Source organism: Lycorma delicatula, chromosome 8, assembly GCF_047948215.1.
Source record: "Lycorma delicatula isolate Av1 chromosome 8, ASM4794821v1, whole genome shotgun sequence".
Lineage (NCBI taxonomy): Eukaryota > Metazoa > Arthropoda > Insecta > Hemiptera > Fulgoridae > Lycorma > Lycorma delicatula.
The window spans coordinates 54,289,888-54,313,081 of NC_134462.1; the positions used below are offsets into that span (position 1 = coordinate 54,289,888).

The following is a 23,194-nucleotide window of genomic DNA, read 5'->3' on the forward strand; positions in this document are numbered from 1 at the left end:
TTGCCAGCATGAACAAGTAAGAAATTTACGTATACGCTCAACCACGCACGAGTGAGTGTTCAGCACAGACGGTAAAAATACAGTGCTTTCTCGTCTTCCGCGCGCATCACACACTAGAGCGTGATTGTGTTTTTGAAAGGTTTTTTTTAATTCCAAGACATGTATAAATGTTGATAACTATTATACTTAAGCGAGTTAAAAACAAAAAAATTAATTCAGTAAGGAGGGTTAATATACCGATAACAAGCCAGCCGTGAATGTGTTTTAATCCGTGTTTGCAGTTTTGCTTAAAATAATCAGCCATTTTTTTATTATATTTTTCCAACGTAATTTTCTTTCATAACCTGACTTTTTATATTTGCTCAAATCAGTTCAATCAGGTTGAGTTCAGGGTGGTACGATGGCACTTTTACACTCTACGACGACAATCCTCCAATATGTTATCGAATAACTCTTGCAGTTGGGTTTATTTAGTCGCATTAATTCGTACAGCTCAGTTTTTAACAAGTCTGCTGAGCACGTAATTTTTCTGCTTTATAGATTTCTAACAGTTCTTTTTTGTTATTTGAATTCGGCGTCTTGTAAAATTTTACATTATGACAGCGATTGTTGCCAATTAACAAAACGGAATGAGTTGGAGGGTTTGGTATTAAAAACGTTTCCAGTCATTTATCGTAGTTCTCAGGATTATTGTTTTTTTCGTTTCTTTCCTCTCTTCTGGCCCAATTTAAAAATAAAAAATACATTTGGAATTTCTCTTGGAGCATTACTTATGTGCACCAATAGCTTAGATCTTTCGGATGTAACCCACCGGGTTGGTCTATTGGTGAACGCGTTTTCCCAAGTCAGCTGATTTGGAAGTCGAAAATTCCAGCATTCAAGTCCTAGTAAAGGCATTTACTTTTATATGGATTTGAATACTAGATCGTGGATGCCGTTGTTTGGTGGTTGGGTTTCAGTTAATCACACATCTCAGGAATGGTCGAATTGAGGCTGTACAAGACCGCACTTCATTTACACTCATACATATCATCCTCATTCTTCCTCTGAAGTAATACCAGAACGGCAATTCCCGGAGGCTAAACAGGAAAAAGAAAAGATCTTTCGGATGTGGATTTTTTATAATCAGTAATATTCCATCAGTCCAATATAGTTTTTCGTAAGTGTTGAGTGAATGTATTACTCGTCAGAAGAAATAATTAATTTTTCTTCTCATCTGTAAACTTTCATGTGTTTTAATAATTTACTTGTTTGAAATCATATTTTTCAACCAAAAGTTTCCTATTATTCCATCTTTTCTCATCCAAAATCTTTATCTTTTTCCGCAAAATTCAGTGCTTGCAAATTATCTGCAGATTCGGGTGTTCTGTTTTTTAAACCGTTATAATTTTTTGAATGTTTCAACCTTTAGTGCCGTATATGAAAATGTTATACATCTTTTTTTAAATATGATATATTTAACATCTTTGAAAGTTATTAATGTTAACAACCTTCTTCTTCATTCATTAATTTATACTAATTAATAACTTACTGAAATTTTCTCTCAGTTTATTTGATTCTAATTTAATTTTACATATCATGTAGACAGACATGCTGCAACTAAGCAAGCTTGAATTTTTGAAAATAACATTTCTAGATTTTCTTCAATTATTATGTTGTAAACGTTAATTATAATAGATTTATAAAGCCACTCTTTATCCAAATCTGGAGTTAGATCTTGGCTGAGGCATCGCGTAGGTAAGGGTGAATAAGAAGGTAATATATAAAAAAAAAAAAACAGTGATGAAAAAAACAGGCGATGAGTATTAAAATATGTTTGTAATACGTCAAAACAAGGAACGCAAAATTAACGCGATGTCTTGTGCGGTAACTGTTTCTGTAGTATTAGCGTTAAAAGATTTGCATTACAACATTAAAAAATGTTTTTATAAGAAATAGTAGTTTATATTTAAATCATTATTAAACGAAAAAGTCTCCCGGTTTTGCTTTAAAACTAATAATTAATAAACTTTTAACATCATTAATATACCAGTACATCTAAGATATATACAAACAACAATAAATAAATAATGAATTTCCTTTGAAATATTAAGATATTTTGAAAACTAAATTTTAAGAGAAAAATTAATTACGTGAAGAAAAGTTTTACCACTTAAAATACTGTACAATTTTAATGAAGTACATTTTTAATACAACTTAATGATATTAAGTTATATTAAAACATTTTTAGAAGGCAGGATGTTTATTAAATTTTTATACAAATACGTTTGACAACTTATAATAACCCTTCTTCAATTATGTATAAATATATTTGTATAAAACTTTATGTTTCATAAATTATTAGGTGTATTTTTGATAAATCTGTATTTTTCGTTCTTATTTTCTAATTTCATTAAATGCATGAATTTATCCAAATTAATGTTTTTTTCTTTTACTTTCCCGTCTATATAGCAAATATAGCGAAGCTCTAGTTATATAGAAGGGAAAGTATGGTGATTGGTCAAAATTGGGCATATCCGGTTTTCGCCGAATCTTGACGAATTGACTCCTAAGAACCACAGAAAACCGAAAAATGGAATCAAAATTCCCGCGAAAAAATGTGCGTACGTATGTATGTTGGCGTGTAAATCGCCTTATATCTCCAGAACTATTGGACCGACTTTCATCAAACTCGGTATAATATAATATTTCTATAGTTCTTAATTATAGTTTTTAATTGATGCTATTCAATTTTCATTTCAAAAGATTAAGGGGTGGGGGGGGGGGTTACAGGGGAAAATGAAATCGTCTCCAGATTTTGCATAATTAAGGTTATATATTTAACCAATTATGCTTTTTTATGCTTAAACTCTTTTTAATGTGCCTTTATATTGCACATCTCTGAAGCAATTGAAAACACTTTTAACTTTTTTCTTTAATAAACAAAGATAGTTCTTGTACTCATTTGACAAATTTTCTGGATTTCGGTCCGCGAAATAATAATTTTTTGAACTGCTGAGCAATGTATATTTTTTCTTTAGCCAATCTCGAATGCGCGACTCAACGATATCATATTTGTTACCGGCTGCTCGGTTACCGATAATTTCAGCTTCTGACACAACGTTTAGTAACGGTGAATGAGGGAATTTATTTTTTTTTGTTTGAAACATAACTTTTAAGCAATAATTTTTTTTTAAGAAGAGGAATGTGACAGGTTTACAAGTTTGAAATTTACTGAATGGTAAATGAGAATGTGAAGGAAGTTTACTTGAAATGAATAAAACTAAGAAATGGAATGTACCGTATTTCCAAAAACTCGTTTCATTCTACGTATTTTATTACAGAATTTAAGAACTAGTAATAGGGACAACATTATTAACCCTTGTACTCTTTCTCTAGTAACAGAGGCGGGTATAATAATAAAATTCATCCTTGTTAACGTATTGTATCTATTTTTGTATAACTTTTCATAGACACAATCGTATGCGACACTGGCTTGTAAAAAAAAAAAAACAAAAAAAACGTAATATTAATCAAATATAATACATCGTTCATGCAGCTATAATAACTCAGTTATAATGATGCGAAAAAAACCCGTACACCGAAATTGTAAATAGAAAATCATGAAAAATGCTGCAGAGATTATGTAAATAAATACGATACATAATGATTGTATTTTATTAAATTTAAGTAACTTAAAGAAAATTAAATTGTATTTTATTACAATTCTTAACTTATCTATACCTTTTCATTACTTTAAATATCGATGTATTTGTTTTTCATCAGACCTTTGTGAACTCTCGTACTTTATATATAATTTTATATAAAATTTATTTTATTTTTATTCTTTATTCTTTATATATAATATAAATAATATATATATATATATATATATATATATATATATATATATAATTTCATGTAAAAAGTTAAATACAAACATTCATCTATCCTAATCGGTTACTGAAATAAATATGTAAATACAAAACGATCAAAATTCGTTCACAAAATAATAAAACTCTAAACATAAAAGTGCATTTTGTTTTAATAAGTTACTATCACCATCGACAGAAGATTGTGTAATCTTTATACGAATATTAAAAAAATCAAAAAAAATCAAGAAGTTCGTTAAAACTTTGCCGGTAAGAGTCCGCAGAACTGGACGGAAGGGCGAAGTCAACGAACTGTGTTTACAGTTCTAAACATGACATAACCTAAAAATGAAATGAAAATGGGGAAATTTTTTTAAAAATAAGCATGAAAACATTATATTTCAGTTCAATTAGATAAAGAATACTTTCAAAAAATACCTTGAATTTTGTTAGACAACGTTTTTCTTCCGTTTGATGAACCGTCGGACTCGAATATGTCACTTTTCCTCAAAAAGGTAGGTTTACGAATCGCGCCGCTAGGTAGCAGTACTTTATAATACTACGTGGCGTACAAAAACTTGATAATGTACTTGAAATAATAAAATTTTAAAGAAATTATACATTATTTGACTAATTGAGAAATAAAAAAAGTTCATTTAATAATAATATAAAAAGTGTGTCAACGGATACGATACAAATAGAGGGTAACAATTAAAAAGTAAGTGCAATATTACATCACGGATCTTAAACTAGTTTTATTAAAAAAGGAAAAATATGTTATGAAGTGAATAAAATGACTATAACAAAAAAAAATTGGCAGAGAAATTAAAAATAAAAATGTTTATTTCTTTGTTCTAGAAAGGCAATAAATTTCAATAATAAATCCAAGATAACAAAATAAAAAAAATAAAAAAATAAACTAACAAAAGCAGTGATATCCAAAAAAATTACAATGAAATCGTAAACCGTACGGTAAGAGTCTCGCAGATATTATTTCTTCCGTTTAAAAACAAAAATTTCTGTAATATAAAAACTGTTTTTAACAAAATTAGACTTATATCAAAAAAGGTAAGGCTCTAAATTTCTATTGTCACAATCTGTTATTAATTTAGAATTTTATTTAAAAAAAAAATACATGTTAAATATATGCAATAAACAATAGACATACAATAATAGATAATAAACAATGTTTAAGCGTTTCTTATAATAAGCAAAAAATAGAAAAACATTTCTTACAACACTCTTACTGTCTCGATGTCATTTATTAAACAACGAAATCGGGCAGGTAAGAATTTTGTAACAAATTTTTCTATTTTTTGCTTATTATATGGAACGCTTAAACATTGTTTATTATCTATTATTGTATATCTATTGTCTATTACATATATTTAACATGTATCTTTTTAAACAAAATTCTAAATTAATAACAGATTTTGATAATAGAAATGCAGTATCTTACCTTTTTTGATATCAGTATCATTCTGTTAAAAACAGTGTTATTTATATTACAGAAATTTTTGTTTTTTTGAGTGGAAGAAATGATATCTGCGAGACTCTTGTCGTACGGTTTACAATTTTATTGTAATTTATTTTAATAATAATTACTAAATAGATTATTAAAACGATATCAGTTTTAATTATTATTTCAGTGTCATTTTTCAATAAAAAAATAAATTTCATACAAATTCAACAGTCAGAATATCTACATCTACAGCATATACCAAATAGTAACAATAAAAAAAATTATTTTTTAAACATTCAAAACTGTTAATTTCTTTAGTAATTATTATTTTGTTGATAATTATTTTAAATTTCCATTATAACTCCAATGATAATTGTTTAATGACGGAATTGTTTGAATTACTTTGTTTTTTGTACATCTACATTTAGTTTATTTTTTTTTATGACAAATTCGTTACAGTATTTAAGAAAAAAATAATCAAGTGGAAAATATTTGAAGTCCTATAATTTTATTACGAACATAAAACAATATTCAAGGTTGTTAACAGTAACTCGTTTACAATCTGCATACATAACATGTAGCATGATGTCTGTCCGATTATTTTTTACAGTTGAGTTCTAATTAACAAACAAAAGATAATAAAGCCTTTACTATAGGTTTTAAAATATTCTACATTATGTTCATTTTAAATAATTAAAACTTGGTAGTTGGATTATTTTTTTCAAATGTAAAAATAATTTGCTTAAAATTGAATAAAAGATAAACGATATATTTTATTAGATTTAAGTCATATGTGGTCTGTCCCTTTTTTCCTTTTTTTTCCTGTTTAGCCTCCGGGAATTACAGTTTATGTATTACTTCAGAGGATGATTGAGGATGATATATATGTGTAAATGAAGTGTAGTCTTGTTCAGTCTCAGTTCGACCATTCCTGAGATGTGTGGTTAATTGAAATCCAACCACCAAAGAGGATTATTGAGGATGATATATATGTGTAAATAAAGTGTAGTCTTGTTCAGTCTCAGTTCGACCATTCCTGAGATGTGTGGTTAATTGAAATCCAACCACCAAAGAACACAGTTATCCACAATCTAATATTAAAATTCGTATATAAGAAACTGCCTTTACTAAGACTTGACCGCTGGAACTCTCGACCTCCAAATCAGCTGATTTGGGAAGACGCGTTCACCACAAACCAACCCGGTGGGTCACGTGGTCTATACCTTTTATTTTTATTTTTTGTAAATGATTAATTCATCACATAATCCTAAAGCTCGTGCGAGGGAATATGTGGTGAAAATATCTCATACCGTATAAAAATAATGCTATATCTATTCGGGATTCAAATACGACATCTTCCAAATGAAAGGGTGAGATTCTACTACTCCCCGTAACAATATGGTTATTATGTAAGCATTTTACTTATTGTCTGGCGATAGTTACAGCCCGTTTATTTAGTAAATGTCTTAATAGCTATAAAACTGTCAGGTACTATGGTCTCTATTTCAGTCAAAAAGCTATGACATCGACGAAAATTAAAATAGCTTGACCAAAATAATTAAAAAACAGATATACAGATTTTTGTCAATAAAGAGCCGAAAAATACTTTTTATTTTCGGTACGTACAACAATAGAAGAAAAAGATCGTACGTACTAGTATTATGCCATACGTTTTCTGAATCACACCCCTTCTATACACCTAAGCCTGTTAAAAGCAATTCATCTAAAACCATTTTAGTTACGGCACCTAAAATAATTCTTACCTCACCCCCTTTAGTTTTTCCACTTAGAGCTTGGATTCAGACAATATTTTTAGCCGATTGCAGTAACTTTTAGAATGAGAATATAATTTATATTTTAATGAAATATTAAGGGAATATTTTAATGAAATTTCTAATGAAAAAGTAGATTTTAAGCGTTGAAAGAAGTCTATTTTATGATATATTTAGCTAGTTAAACAACTGGCCAATCGTCTACGATAAATGAGGCAACACTTTACGTAAAAGCGCTAATATCTCCAGGATGAATCGTTCAGTTTTGAGAAATGAAATGCGAAAAATAAATGTAGTGTTTTATAAGTGAAACGAGTGCCACCTTTAATCCTAAAGCTCGTGCGAGGGAATATGTGGTGAAAATATCTCATACCGTATAAAAATAATGCTATATCTATTCGGGATTCAAATACGACATCTTCCAAATGAAAGGGTGAGATTCTACTACTCCCCGTAACAATATGGTTATTATGTAAGCATTTTACTTATTGTCTGGCGATAGTTACAGCCCGTTTATTTAGTAAATGTCTTAATAGCTATAAAACTGTCAGGTACTATGGTCTCTATTTCAGTCAAAAAGCTATGACATCGACGAAAATTAAAATAGCTTGACCAAAATAATTAAAAAACAGATATACAGATTTTTGTCAATAAAGAGCCGAAAAATACTTTTTATTTTCGGTACGTACAACAATAGAAGAAAAAGATCGTACGTACTAGTATTATGCCATACGTTTTCTGAATCACACCCCTTCTATACACCTAAGCCTGTTAAAAGCAATTCATCTAAAACCATTTTAGTTACGGCACCTAAAATAATTCTTACCTCACCCCCTTTAGTTTTTCCACTTAGAGCTTGGATTCAGACAATATTTTTAGCCGATTGCAGTAACTTTTAGAATGAGAATATAATTTATATTTTAATGAAATATTAAGGGAATATTTTAATGAAATTTCTAATGAAAAAGTAGATTTTAAGCGTTGAAAGAAGTCTATTTTATGATATATTTAGCTAGTTAAACAACTGGCCAATCGTCTACGATAAATGAGGCAACACTTTACGTAAAAGCGCTAATATCTCCAGGATGAATCGTTCAGTTTTGAGAAATGAAATGCGAAAAATAAATGTAGTGTTTTATAAGTGAAACGAGTGCCACCTTTTGAAGATACCCAACTATCTGTCACAGAACATAACTTACTAACTGATTCACTTAGAACGCGCTGTTCAATCATTTATGTTAATTTTCTTGATAAATTTACATCTAAAACTTTTTCAAATAATATATGTATTTAGATTATCAAATGATCGGAAAGTCCCTTTATGCTTTTAGAATTTTTGTATCCAGTCGATTTATTCCTTCTTTTTTTGAGCAGCTCATCAAGCCAATGCTCAGTGTTGATAACGCCCCGTACGTGGGCTAATCATCAAGTATACATTTGACCTTTCTTTATAATGTCTGGAAATGTGGCTGTACATTTGACAGTTGGAAAAATATCAGAAGAATGGCTTTTTCAATTTTCAAAAGATATTTTTAGATTTTTTGTGGTAATTATTAATAGGATTGTTTAAAGAACTTTAACTTATATTCTGTAGCACTATCTTTACGTCGTTTTCCTCCATTCCTTTTCTTATTTTTATCAAGACACCAATTTCTTGCCTTTGTATTTCTTGCATCGCCTTGTTTTATATAGGTAAAGTTTTGTAGTAAAAACAGAAAAATAAAATAAACTTAATAAAACCTAACTCTTTAATAACCACAGCCATTTTTTAAAAATATTTTTTAATTACTTAAATTTTGATCTTTTGAAGTTTGACACAAAATAAGGAGTAAATATATAGTAGGTGTTTGATTTAAATTTGTCTAAATTAAATTTAGACAAATTAAAATTGTCTAATTTTAATTTGAAGAATTTTAAGTAACAATTGAATAACATAAGAAAGAAGCCGTAATAAGAAAGGGAGTCCGACAAGGATGTTCCCTATCTCCGTTACGTTTTAATCTTTACATGGAACTAGCAGTTAATGATGTTAAAGAACAATTTAGATTCGGAGTAACAGTACAAGGTGAAAAGATAAAGATGCTACGATTTGCTGATGATATAGTAATTCTAGCCGAGAGTAAAAAGGATTTAGAAGAAACAATGAACGGCATAGATGAAGTCCTACGCAAGAACTATCGCATGAAAATAAACAAGAACAAAACAAAAGTAATGAAATGTAGTAGAAATAACAAAGATGGACCACTGAATGTGAAAATAGGAGGAGATAAGATTATGGAGGTAAGAGAATTTTGTTACTTGGGAAGTAGAATTACTAAAGATGGACAAACAGGAGCGATATAAAATGCCAAATACCACAAGCTAAACGAGCCTTCAGTAAGAAATATAATTTGTTTACATCAAAAATTAATTTAAATGTCAGGAAAAGATTTTTGAAAGTGTATGTTTGGAGTGTCGCTTTATATGGAAGTGAAACTTGGACGATCGGAGTATCTGAGAAGAAAAGATTAGAAGCTTTTGAAATGTGGTGCTATAGGAGAATGTTAAAAATCAGATGGGTGGATAAAGTGACAAATGAAGAGGTATTGCGGCAAATAGATGAAGAAAGAAGCATTTGGAAAAAATATAGTTAAAAGAAGAGACAGACTTATGGCCACATACTAAGGCATCCTGGAATAATCGCTTTAATATTGGAAGGACAGGTAGAAGGAAAAAATTGTGTAGGCAGGCCACGTTTGGAATATGTAAAACAAATTGTTAGGGATGTAGGATGTAGAGGGTATACTGAAATGAAACGACTAGCACTAGATAGGGAATCTTGGAGAGCTGCATCAAACCAGTCAAATGGTTGAAGAAAAAAAATATTAAAAATATTTGTTTAATGCGGTTAAATTTTAAGTCATTTTAAGGTAGATTTCCTAAAAAAACTACCTATTGGAATTGCTACCATGATTCGACTTCCAGAAAATTTCGATATATCTTCGCGTATCACATCCCCCGACCCCAAAACCACAGTCAGTTCAAACGTTTATATAGATTTTTACATATATATATTTCACTTTCTTTTGAAACGATAACTGCCGTAATTTTGCGCCAATCACTTTCAAATTGATACATAAAATATAATGACTCAAATTCTCGGTTGAGTTAGTTAATGGGCAAAATCGGACCAAAATGTTACTAGAATTGTAAGAAGATGGGGCTTGTCGTATGCTAAACATGTGAAACCTTTTTCACATGAAACCATTATCGTATTTAGTAAATTTGAATTTTTCTTAACTTTAAGGTGGAAATATTTTTTATCTTCTACTTAGCACCAGTGAAATCTATCTCCGCCCTCCGGCGTGCCGAAAGGGATTTTTTTGTTTTACTTAATTTTATAGAAAATTGTATTTAATTTTAAATGTTTGCTGTAAAAAGTAATAAACATTAAAATGCCACTCCGCCGATTACACGTTAACAGAGTGATAGCGTCTCTACCTTTCATCCAAAGGTCACGGGTTCGAATCCCAGTCATCCATGGTATTTTGCATGCACTACAAATTGCCATTTTCATATTCCTACGTACAAGCTTCTTCGTAAGTTCCTGTCGTGAATTAATTCATCAGTAAAAAAAAAAAATATTCATAATTCTTCGTACTGCCATTTTTGGAGTTACTTGATAAATTTATAATGTAGAAACTTTTTAAAGTTGAATAAATATATTGTTAAAATAATTATTCGAATTAAAACAGAGGCTTTTTAACATTCATGTGATCATCTGATAAAGAAATATAGAATTATATATCTAATTTATACATAATTACGTATTAAATTTCTAAAACGTTCGAGTTAAAAATTAATTCTACTTGCATGTGTTCAGGTTATAAAACTGAGTTGACCACATACATTTATTTTTAATACGTAAGATGTTATGTAGGCATGTAGAGCTTACTCTTAATAAAATAAATTAATATTTAGTAAAAAAGTTATGAATCTCGTTTATAATAAATTTTTATTAAAATATTTTGAAAAGAAATAGATTATTAAGCAGTCTTGTATTTTTTTAAATGTACAAAAAAATCTTTATTTTAAGTCATTTATTCCGAAAGTTACGAGTTAAATCTCCCCGGATTTCAATTGAGATGTGAATAGTAGCTTAGCGGTCCAGTAGTACCGCTCTGTTACGTTTGTTGCATGCCGGAAATGTGAACTAAAGCCAGCAGGAAGTGGGACTGTTTGCTCGGAAAATGTTTGAAATGATTCTACAAACCTGCAACGTACACTCGCACACTAAACGTAGATGTTCTACCATCTCTAAAATACAGACTTAAACCAACAAAAACTTTATTTATTTATTATATCAAGTGAAAAATTGTATATATTTAAAGTACAATTCTTCCTACAGATGTAAACATGTTATCTGTACATAGAATTGAAAAATACAATATAAAAAACAAAATAATCTGATGTGGACAACACATAAGTTCCTTGTACGCCTATTAAACTATATTTACTCTTTTTTTTTAATGAAAAGTACTTAAAATTTTATTTCATTAAAAACTTCTGATATTTTTTCTTTTTTTTTGTTATTAAATTATTTTTCACCGTAAAACATATAAAATCAATATACTTATATTAAAAAAGAAAAGGAGATGAATTCTGATTCGAACCGATGTGCCTTCTCCAAAGATCTAAATATTTCATTAATTAAAATTTTATTTGGCTATAACTCTGGAAACAATGAAAATAAGTACCAGTTATGGTTATATATCGTTGTAAAGCTCTCAATGAGGGCTTATTACTGCAATTAAGAACACTTTTAACTCAGTCGACTGCAATCAAAAGGGGATGTGCACAACTAGATGTTACAACAGTCCTAAATCCAAAATTTCAACATTCTACGGCTAATCGTTTCTAAGTTACGCGAGATACATACGTATGTACAGATGTCACGTCGAAACTAGTAAAAATGGATTCAGGGGTGGTCAGAATGGATATTTCCATTGAAATCTGAAAACCGAAATTATTCGCGATCACAATATTTCCTTTATTTCGTACAAGGAAAAAAATTAAATCAATACACTAAAACTTATAAAATATTCGTATAGAAAAAAATAACATTTCATACAGCAAATTTATATAGTTTACATCCATTTCTTGTCTAAAAGTTGTTAAGTTATCTATTGGTTTATTATACAGTTTGATTTTTATTACTTTTCTGATATGCTGCTCTGTTTTCCGTTTAAGAACAATATTCTTATTTCTTGTTTCACTAGTCAATTGCATATATTGATTTTTTGATTCGTTATGGTGAAATTTAGACTCAATTTAAAAGGTCTGCGTAATATTTAATGATATGGGAAATTTATTGGCAAACGTAGTAATGAGAGAAATAGTTTTTTAATCATATTTTTTCTGTCAATGAGGATTAGATTAAATTATGCCAGGCACATGATCATTGTCTGGTGCCCCACCCATTGATCTACTGGTTAAGGAATATACTGAATTATATTTACAGATATGCTGGAATATTGACTGACTTGGTTCGGGATAATGTTAATGTTTGGGAAGATAGATGGCTGACTGGGGAGACGGCAGCCTGGACGAGGATCCTGATACCGGACCTGCAACTGTGATGTTTACGAAAGTTTGGTGACCTCAACTACTACACTACACAAATGTTCACAGGCCATGGGAACTTTGGAAGGTATCTACACCGCATTAGGAGGCGTGACACAGAGCACGACATTGTCGACCACACCTTGTTTCAGTGCCCTGAAAGGAAGGAACATAGGATTTGTGCAGGGATTACCGGCTTGGCACCTGTATCTTTACTGACTTGCATAGTTGCTTCTGCAACCCGTTGGGATGCGTTCAGCAACTTTTCCCGGACGGTGCTTCGCTCTAAAGATGAGGAGTAGAGAAGAAGCTTCTAGCGGGAGGCGTTGGATAGTCTCAACTGTGAGCTGACGTGTACTGCTGTGACAATTCCCTGTTGTGGTGACCATCTTCAGAACCCAACATCCAATAAGGAGGAGTTAAGACCAGAGTACCGGTGGGGATTCTCTTGGGGACCCCTCATTTGAGGCATAAGGCGCAGACAGACCGAGTCCCGGCCTACAGCGGGGGGATAAAGGTTGCAGCATTGCTGGATCCGGAGTCTCCTCGCTGAGGGTTAGAGGCTTCCACTGTATAAAAGATCCAACCAGCGGGCCAACCTGCCTTGTCAGACGTACAGCTGGTGAGTGGGAAAGCCCGTTAAGGACACTCCCCTGGGCTGAGGTATACTTAGCTGTGGGTCCAGTCCATTTTTGTTTTCCCTAATCGTTCTTTTAAAAAAAACACGTTATTTTTTCAATGGAAGTAAATGGTTTATATCTGATGAATGATTTTTAATTACTGATAAATGTTTATTTTTCACGGCTTGAATCATTTATTTTAGTTAATAATTTTTCTCTCTTAATTCATTTTTTAGTTTCCTGAGGAAAGCACAGTCGACTTTTAACTACTCCAATTTTTGGACGGTTTTTTCATATTTTTGTTGCTTCTTAAGTTTCATGTATGCTTTTAGTAGCTAGAAAGCTGAATTAGATAATAATTTAGTCGACGATGGAGGTTACGTTTATGTCCTGATGTTCTGGACAAACCACTAGGGAATCACTAATATAAAATCATTATCTAATCGATCAAAATCACTTCAGCGATACGCGCTTTCGCAAGTTATGCACAAGACTCTTTTAAACAAAATTGATTTTGGACATTTAAAAATTTTTCCGAAGGAATCTTACAGTCGTTCACATACAAATATATGATATAAAATTAAACCCTTAACACTACATTACACACTAACAGAAAATCTTGTTTAACTCAAATACAAAGAGTAAGTAATTAAATTCCATCAACAATAAACACGTTTATTGTGTTAATAAAACGTTAATGTTTAATCTTAACATCACATTTCTAATAGTACTTAAGTTTAGTCTAATGGTATAGATTTTGCCGGCCTCCGTGGCGCGAGTGGTAGCGTCTCGGCCTTTCAACCGGAGATTCCAGGTTCGAATCCCCGTAAGGCATGCCATTTTTCACACACGCTACAAATCATTCACCTCTTCTGAAGCAATACCTAACGGTGGTATAGATTATTCATATAGATTAATGGTATAGGTTAAGTATTAAAACTCGATGAAATTTATACGTGTTAAATGCTACAAAACGTTGATGAATTACATAAGGTAGTAAACCATGTTCTTTACATGAGATAGTAAAGAAATGCCAAATAAATGCAATGTACATATTTACCCACCTGTGGGTATCGAAACTATCTCTGGTTTAACAACTACAATCGAACACATCTAAAGTTGTGTCAAGACAATATGGAATTCAGTTGTGTGGATTGAACGAGTCAATAGCTTATTACATCGCCAAGTATATATCAAAAGCAGAGCCTTCAGAGATAACTCTACAATAGCTTAATTAAAGCAATTCTACAAATCCGTCGCGATGAAACATATTTTGTAAGCTGTTTAAAGTATGCATATCTATAATGAACGAGCTTCAGGTTTCAGAATGTGAATGCGCTTTTAGATTGCACTACCTCAACTTACGGAAAAGCTCTAAAAAATGTGTATTCCTGAATACTCGTGTAAACTTGAGCAATGATACGAAGTTTTTATATTATCAGTACTACGTAATTAATAATTTTAAAATGAATAACTTCCTTAACCAATAAATAAATCGCGATTAAAAAATAAAAAATAATTACCGTAATTATCCATATAAGCCCCTCCGCAGGATACTTTTTAAGATTAATGAAAGAGAAAGAACAAATCTAAACATCTGTTTCTTTAAAAAAAAGTACAAAAATAAAGTAAAAAAATAATTTTCTTGAAAACATATCTTTTTTTACTTTTTAATATAAATTGATAAACTGTTTTGTTTGTAATTAAAATTTTGTTTTAAAACTATTTTTTTTAAAAGAACAAAGTTTTATTAATTTTTTTTAAACTTTATATTACGAATTATTTTGTTTTTTTTTTTTGAAGAAAAGCATGTTAACTTTTTTTGTTAATTTTCTTTCTCAATCTTAAAAGTAGCCAATGGTTTTTAAGCGGTGGCGGGGCGTATGCGGATAATTATGGTTTTTTTTTTAATCACGAATTATTTATTAATTAAAGTTATTAATTTTAAAATTATTAATTTATCAATCCAATGTGTAAAGATAATGTCAACGACTACAACCATTTCTCTTTTTAATAATTTAATTTTTTATTATATGATTCTGCTCTGATCAAGATTTTCTACAGATTTTTTAGTAATTTCTAGAGTAATATTATTTTGTTACGTATGAAAACGCATAAATAGTATTCTTAATATGATCTACGTTATGAATAATTATATTTTAATCCCTTACAAAATATTTATTATTAGGATTAATGAAAATATTTAAATGTTACTAACACATCTTATTTTCCCTACGTTTTATAAATAAATATTCTATTATTAATATAATAGAATTAATATTACAGTATTTTGTGTGTGACGAAATCTATTTTTAAATACACATTAATTTAATATTTGTCGTTATCTTCGCCCATCCCGGCCACATTCAAAAACTTATTTTGAAGGAGAAAATTTAGCATTAACTTAGTGCATATAACACTTTTATTCAAATTTATTTTAAACATTTAAAGAACTTAACAATTTTTATTAAAACATCTCTCACGTAAAATATGCGTCATTATTGATTCTTGTCTTTCGACTGGTATGATGATGTAGTTTAATATTTAAAGTACTCTGTTTTTTAACATTAATACATTTTTTTTTAGAATGTGTTCTTATACCGCACATACGAACAAACACAGCGCGAGTATATAAATAATAAAAAACATTGTCATTAATTATTTATTTTGAAATATTTAAAAGGAAATAAAAGCGTTAATATTATTTCTGCTAAATCGATAAGTTTGTTGTGAAATAACTTCCCATTTTCTCCACTTTTATAATTACTACGAGATTATTATTATTTAATTTTCTGTCAGATAAATAAAGAATTTCAATAAGACTCGCCTTGAATATACGAATAATGATATTTCATATATAGTCACATACATAACGAAGATTGTTTTAATAATATAAAGGAATGATTTTAATTTCAATAAAATCAATATAAAAAGAGTTTTATATATCCTAATGGGTTTTTGGTGCAATTTCAGCATGTAGATGGATATATTTGATCTTCTCTAGTTTCTAAAAATTAAGTAATTAAACTGAGGATATTACATGAAACGTAGTTTAGTTTATTCCGAGGGTTTTTTTTAATCTGGGTGCGTACTTTACATTTTAAAAATAGGTCTAACTCTAACTTACTCTATTAAACCGACTAAAGAAAAAAGAAGGGTCCTTAAACCGATTAGAATGTTTTTTAATAATTTAATAATAATTATTGATGATGATTATTTATTATTGATAATGATAACTATTATTATAGTTTTCTCGGCTTCTGGCCCCGTACACTTGCAGTGTTTTTCCGAGAAGCAATGAATAATATTTCAGTTATTACCTTTTTTTTCAGACGTTTCCTCTCGGTTTTCATAGGTCTTTTTCCATCTGCTTGTTAGTGTGTCCACCTCCTTTTGAGCTGTGCTCTTAGTCTGGGATTTTCCAGTTTGCTAACTCTGCCGATCGGGGCCAGTCAACGGACTGGGATTTTCGCTGGTTGGACTAGCCGATCAGCTTTTGCCAGGCCAGCTAAGGACCAACGTTTCTGTGAATATGACCTTTTCATCCCATTACTTTTTCTGAAATTCCATCTTTTTATCATTGGTCATTTTTACCATCTATTTGCCCAAACAGGATCAAACTCTTTGTCGATCTTCTGGCAGATCAGGGGGAGGCGATACTTTTATGTCACCTTTGATAAATGTTGAGTTTTCTTCTTTTTTGTTTCTAAACAGTTAAACTGACGACACAAGAAAATTTTATCTTTTGACATAGCTTTTAATTTAACTTTAGTTTAGGTTCTGTGTTTTATTTCTGTAGTATTGACGTGAGGGTTCCAACCAAAATTATTCGTGAAAGTGGTAAATGCGGCAAGCCCTTCTTTGGGAAACAGAAGCATCTAACGTATAAAGGACTGTGTTAGAATACTTCATCCTGATTGTGTTCATCTAGGCATTAATTTGACATCTACATGCTGGATGGTGTTAGTAAATGTTTGCGATAGTTACCGTAGAATTCCTAAGAATGACAACATACCTATTGATAGTTGAATTGTATCAATGGTAGCACACCTATTGGTGGTAGTAACTCTTTTTCTGCAGCTTCTGGTTCCTCTGTTTCCTCTTCTTTTGATCCATTTTTGGTGTCCAAAGTGTTAGAAATGTCAATGACGGGGGAACTGAATACTGATCAGAGTTGCAAAGTGGGCAGATAAGATTAATAAAAAGAATGACCCTAGGGTTTGTCCCATTGAGGTTGATCTTGTCCCTCCAGTTATGGATGAAAATTTCAATTCAGTCTCAGTGGAGAATGGGAATTTGGAATCTCGTAGGGCCTAAAAGAAAGGTTAAAAAGAGTTTGAATGGTCCAGTTCAAGATTATTGTAGGTACTGGTATCAGTAAAATCAATCTTGTCAGGGCTAAAATTAAGGCTATATTTGTTACTCGGTTTGAACAGTCTACTACTGCCAATATTACTGTCGATTTAGTTAGGAATGCAATTGGTATTGATGTTGACTGCACCAAGTTAAAGACTAAAAAAGATGGTTATAGTTTTTTCATCTTGCGATTCCTGAGGTAAAGTAATATCTTCTGAAACTTGACCTTCAGGTATTTTGGTACTCCCTTTTTATGGTCAGTTGAAATCTGAACAGAGGTTTGTTCCTGGTTGTAATAAGTTCATGGAGGTGAAGGTGAATTATGGCATTGAAGGTGAATTATTTCAGCATTGTGATGGGAAGAAAAATAATTTAAGTTAATCAGAATGTTATTGGTCTTCATACGAAAGCTTCTGATTTTCTTTTTCTGTCTGCTGCTGCAAGTCCTTATGATATTATCGGTGTTAACGAATCAGCTTTTAATCACACCTCCCTAAATTTTGAAAATTTCCAGACTTTTTAAACGTTTTCAGCACTGATCATGATTCCCTTAAATCGGGCAAGAAGTATGGTGGTGGGTTGGTACTTGCCATTCTATTGCTCCCTAAAGACAAATTCTAATTTGTCCCATTTGTCCATTTATCCCATTCTAATTGCTCTTCTATTGCTCCCTTCAGACAAACTAACTCTGAAAGCTTCAATGGAATGAGTGTGGGTTAAAATACAGTTGCACTGCGGGGTCAATATTTTCTTGGGAATCATTATTTTAGTCCTGATACTAGGTTTAAGATTATGTATGATTATATTGATAAGACTGGCTAGTAAAACTAGACATTTGTGCTTACTATGTTATTATTATTGGAGATTTCAATGCCGCATTATTTAATGGGAAAATAGAACTGTTAGTAGCAACGCTCACTTTTATGTAAAGGTCAATATTTTATTTAATTTTATGGATGACCTCTCAGTGGTGTAGTTGATGTTATTAGGACTGACCATCTTGTACTTCTTGTCATGCTGCATGATGTAGTTTCTAGTAATGTTCCTGTCAGTGATTTAGTATTCCATAATGGTACCTGTAAATTCATAAATTACAGTAACAGTGACTGTCTTGGTTTACATCAGTCTACAAATGGAATTGACTGGAAAGATGTTTGTTAATCACCCAATGTTAACATGGCCATCTGTTTTTAATGACATTCCTTTTATCTATACATAGAAATTCCTTTATGTAGACCAAGATCTAAAAGGTTTCAGAGTTGGTTTATTCTTTTAGCCTGATCAAATGTCTTGTAATAAAAGCAGTTTTTCATATAAATCTAAGAAAACCAGCATTATGATCTACTAAGGCTAAACTCTACAGAGCTGATATTTTAAGAAAGGCCTGGTGGCTGAAAATGACCTTATGTTGAAGCCAGAGAACTTATTTCGTTACGAGAAGTCAGCACTAAAACATTCTGGTGGAGTTTGTCCACAAATTGAAAATCGGACAGTTGTTGATGCTTCGGAATTATGTGAAGAATTTGTAGTCATTTTCAGTTGTCTACAAACCTTGTGTACAGAACGTTTGAAAGATTGATTTTGGGATGATTGATTATGTAACTATCGACTTTCCGGTTTTAACTGTTGAGGAGGTTGAGTTGGACATAAAATCTCTGCATCCCCGTTTTGTAGCTGGTATTGACGGAGTGCCATTATTTTATCAGTAAAGGCATCTCTAATCTTGTTGCCCCAGTTTTATCCTGGGTGTATAATTTTAGTCTGCAGTCTGGAATTTTCCATCCAGTTGGAAGTGCACTTGTTTCATCTATGACAAAGAAAGGTGATCTTCATTACGTTGATAATTATCATCCAATTTCAGTCATTAATGTTGTTGCTAACATGTTTGTGAGAACAGTTTACAGACATATACAATGGTAGGAAAGATGTTCCACCCTTACAAGTATGGTTTCTGTGAAGGTAAATGCACTACGACTAATCTTAATGATATGTTAATGTTTGGTATTCCAGAAGTTTATTTGGTGTTAGTGCAGCAATGCTGAAGTGGTTGCGGAGCTATATTACGGACAGACTTATTCGCGTGAGTTCTGTAGAGACGTGCTCGGTAGGGTCTTTGGTGAGTTTAAGACTGTTTCTGGAGTATCTTGGCCCTTTGTTTTTTATTCTGTTTATGGATGATATTGGATTAGATATTTCTTCTAAGGCATTATTGTATGCTGACAACCTTAAAACTATGGCTAGAGTTAACAACTATTTTGATTGTGGGTTTTGCAATCTGATATTCATATAATTCATAAATGGTCAGTTGATAACAGAATGTCACTTAATTTTGGAAATATAGCTCTTGCAACTTATTCTAGGAATACCTTTGTGATGAAATATACTTACAGGATTGGTCAGCACTCTATACAAGGGCTTTACTTTTACAAGGGGATTCAAAGTTAATTTTCAGTGAGCATGTAAGTAGAATAGTCTCCAAGTCTAGAAGGAATCTTGGTTTGCTTCTTTGAGTCAGGCGGCATTTCCAGTATGCAAATACCATCTTGCACTTATGTAACTATGGTTAGATTTATTCTTGAATATTGTGCTATCATCTGGCATTTTGCTAGGGACTATATGTGTAGTAGTATATAAGTAATGCAGAAGCTACTATTCTATATGCTATGTCTCCATTGAAATATCTCATTGAAAGATATTCATTTATTGAACGATACAAGGATGAGCGCTGTTTTGGAAAATGCAGTCGCTCAAGGTCAGGCGCACTCTTCAAGAGCTTGTCTTTGGCCATAAAGCAGTTAAGAGGGGTTATTGGGTGTGATTTGAAAAATATAACCATACATGTTCCTTTTACTCGCTCTGGTGGGTGTTTAAATGATATAACAATAGCAGGATGACACCTTTAGCTAGGTGAATTAGCAGGCTAAACGAGTATGGTTGGGTAGTCAATGTTTTTCATGTTAAGTTGCTGCAATATAATGAGTTTATTTGAGTAGGTTTTCTTATTAGTGCCTTGTTATGCTAATGTTATTTTTTTTGTATTGTTAATTACATTTTTTATTTGGCTATTTTTTGTTACTTACACATTACTGTTATAGTATTTTTGTAATTTCGTTTGCCGCATTACCAAGACTTTTGTGGTTTATATTATTGTAGTTTCGTATATTTATATTCAATTTAATATTTTAACATTCCCATACTTTAAGACTAGTGCATACACCAAGATTTTCTTTTACTGTTCTATGTACTTTCTTCAGATTAGAATGGATCACTCAGCTTCCCTATTAGTTAGGGTTTCTTCAAGGAGGTTGGGATGGCTGAAAGGGGAGATGTGGAGCCCATCAAAAAAGAAGAAGAGTAATATTATTTGTTTTTGCTATCTTACTTCATCATGATTAAAAATTTAATCTTTAGTTAAATTAAAAAAGAAAAGACATTACATAAAAATATGTTTGCTATATATTTAGTTTAAAATTTTATTAGGTTATATTTAAGGAAATATATATTTTTTTACTGTTAATGTGATTCTTGAAACAAACTATTTTAAGGCCCTAATTTTCAAGATTTGAAGTAATAAATAACCTACAAGAATTTTAAAACATCAGCTCCAAAAAGTAATTGCGTTTAAAAAATTATTTATAAACAAATAATAAACTAATAAAAAAACTTGAATATACATTTAACAAATTTACATTTAATTAGTAGCAGAAACCCTGCAAAATCTCTCATCTGTACCAGCAAACAGCACAATATGTTCCCGTACAATTTGTACAAATTTAATCAACAGATATAAATTTGCCATGTAACTATTGAACTGTGTAGCATTTATAAAGAGTAAAACAATTCTATTCTGGTAATTATGAGTCAATCTATGAGAGAAGTTTCTCAGTGTTCTATCTAGCATCATTCCTATGAATTAAGTGTGGAAGTAAGTGGACTAGTGCAAACTGGAGTTAGAATTTCATAGATATTTGAAAGAAGCACAAGTTCAATACAATTCTGCTCATAATAGTTAATAATATTGTTATCTAATTCATGAATTAAAACAAAGTTAAACAGAACGGAACTAAATTGTATGTATATATTATACATGAATACATATATAAAACTAAGATGGTAAAAAGATAAAAACAAAACTGGAAAGAAAAAACTGCTTATTTGATCAAATGAAATACATCAACACAAATGCAGAAAGAATAAATAAAATGTCAACAAAACAGATTTTCAAGATAACTAAGTTAACCTGTACAATTGTAATTTTGTTTCTATCTTAATACAAATATATTATTGCTAATTGATACAAATATTACTGAAGGATCCAAATATTAATAATTTTTGGTCAAGGAAGATATGTATGCAAAGTTTTATTTTTAAAGGTAGTTGAATTATCAGTTATTAAGGTGATTATTTGGGTTACTCCATTTTAACTAAAGAATATATTGTTTTACCATCTCTGATGAATTCATAAAAATCAAAAATATTATTAGTTAGACAGTTTTCAAGTTATGTGTTGATAAAACACATTGATGTAGATTGCATTTATAATATATTTTTCCAATTTGCAAACTGTAATGAATCATGTCAAGTATACTAGAGATATAAATTGTAGATTAAAATTTACTTTTACCTCTTTGTTAACAGCTTCTGAAATTTAATCTTTATGTATTTTTTTTTTTAATTTTAAGATTCTAATGCCTCAGTTAAGACTATAAGGCCAATTAAAGTTCAACAGCTGATAACTTACAGTTGCTTTTGTCTTTAAATTTGACAAGAATTTTACACTTCAGTACTCTTAACATTTATATACTATATTTCTTGTAAATTAAATATTATTTTGGTTTTTTAAAATTATTTTTCCTGATTGTTTAATTTAATATTGGTAGATTACATATGAAAATTAAGAAAAAATGTAAAATAACTATAACATGAATTAAAATTAAAATTCAAACATGAATTAAAAAAAAAATAAAGCAAACATTTTTGTTTTATAGGAGCACAGTCTTATCACAAGGGAAAAGGCCTGATATAAGCTCTCCTATAGCTCATCCTATCCCTCCACCAAGAAAGAAGAGAAAATGTTTCCAGGAAATATCTCGTTCAGAAGAAATACTATGTCAACAAGAAGTAAAAACTTCTCCTCTTAGAACATCAACATCATTACCTTCTGTTTGTAATCCAATTGTAATAAATGTAAGTTCCTTTTCTATCATTTAACATGATTTTATTCTTCTAAAACTTTTTTCTTTTTTAATTAATTTCAATATTCATTTTTTACTAGTAAAATTTTGTTTATTGAAAAAAAAAATCTAATTAATGTAGAACTATAAAATAACCAGACTTTAGAGTAGAAAGAAAATATTTTGTTATAGATGCAGAATAATGTGGTAACCGAACAATTTTTTATTTTTTATTGATGTAGCCTTTTAATTAAAAAAAGTGTTATGGTTACATAAAAGGACAAAATTTATTTTTTCCAGTGTCATTCATTGCCAAGACTGAATATTAACCATAAGTGTAGACTTTTATTAGAATCTG

At 30.4% G+C, this 23,194-nt stretch overlaps 1 protein-coding gene across 2 annotated transcripts in view; it reads left to right on the plus strand.

The window, feature by feature from the left end:
• LOC142329454 (uncharacterized) overlaps window positions 1-23,194 on the plus strand; it is a 144,002-nt gene that overhangs the window by 115,027 nt on the left and 5,781 nt on the right. Inside the window, exons 2-3 of one of the 2 annotated variants that reach the window (XM_075374103.1) lie at window positions 20,917-21,016; window positions 22,651-22,849. In XM_075374103.1, coding sequence (XP_075230218.1) covers window positions 20,973-21,016; window positions 22,651-22,849 — 243 coding nt within the window. In that variant the 5' untranslated portion in view covers window positions 20,917-20,972. The remainder of the gene's footprint in view (window positions 1-20,916; window positions 21,017-22,650; window positions 22,850-23,194) is intronic. The other variant, XM_075374102.1, reaches the window with a different exon arrangement.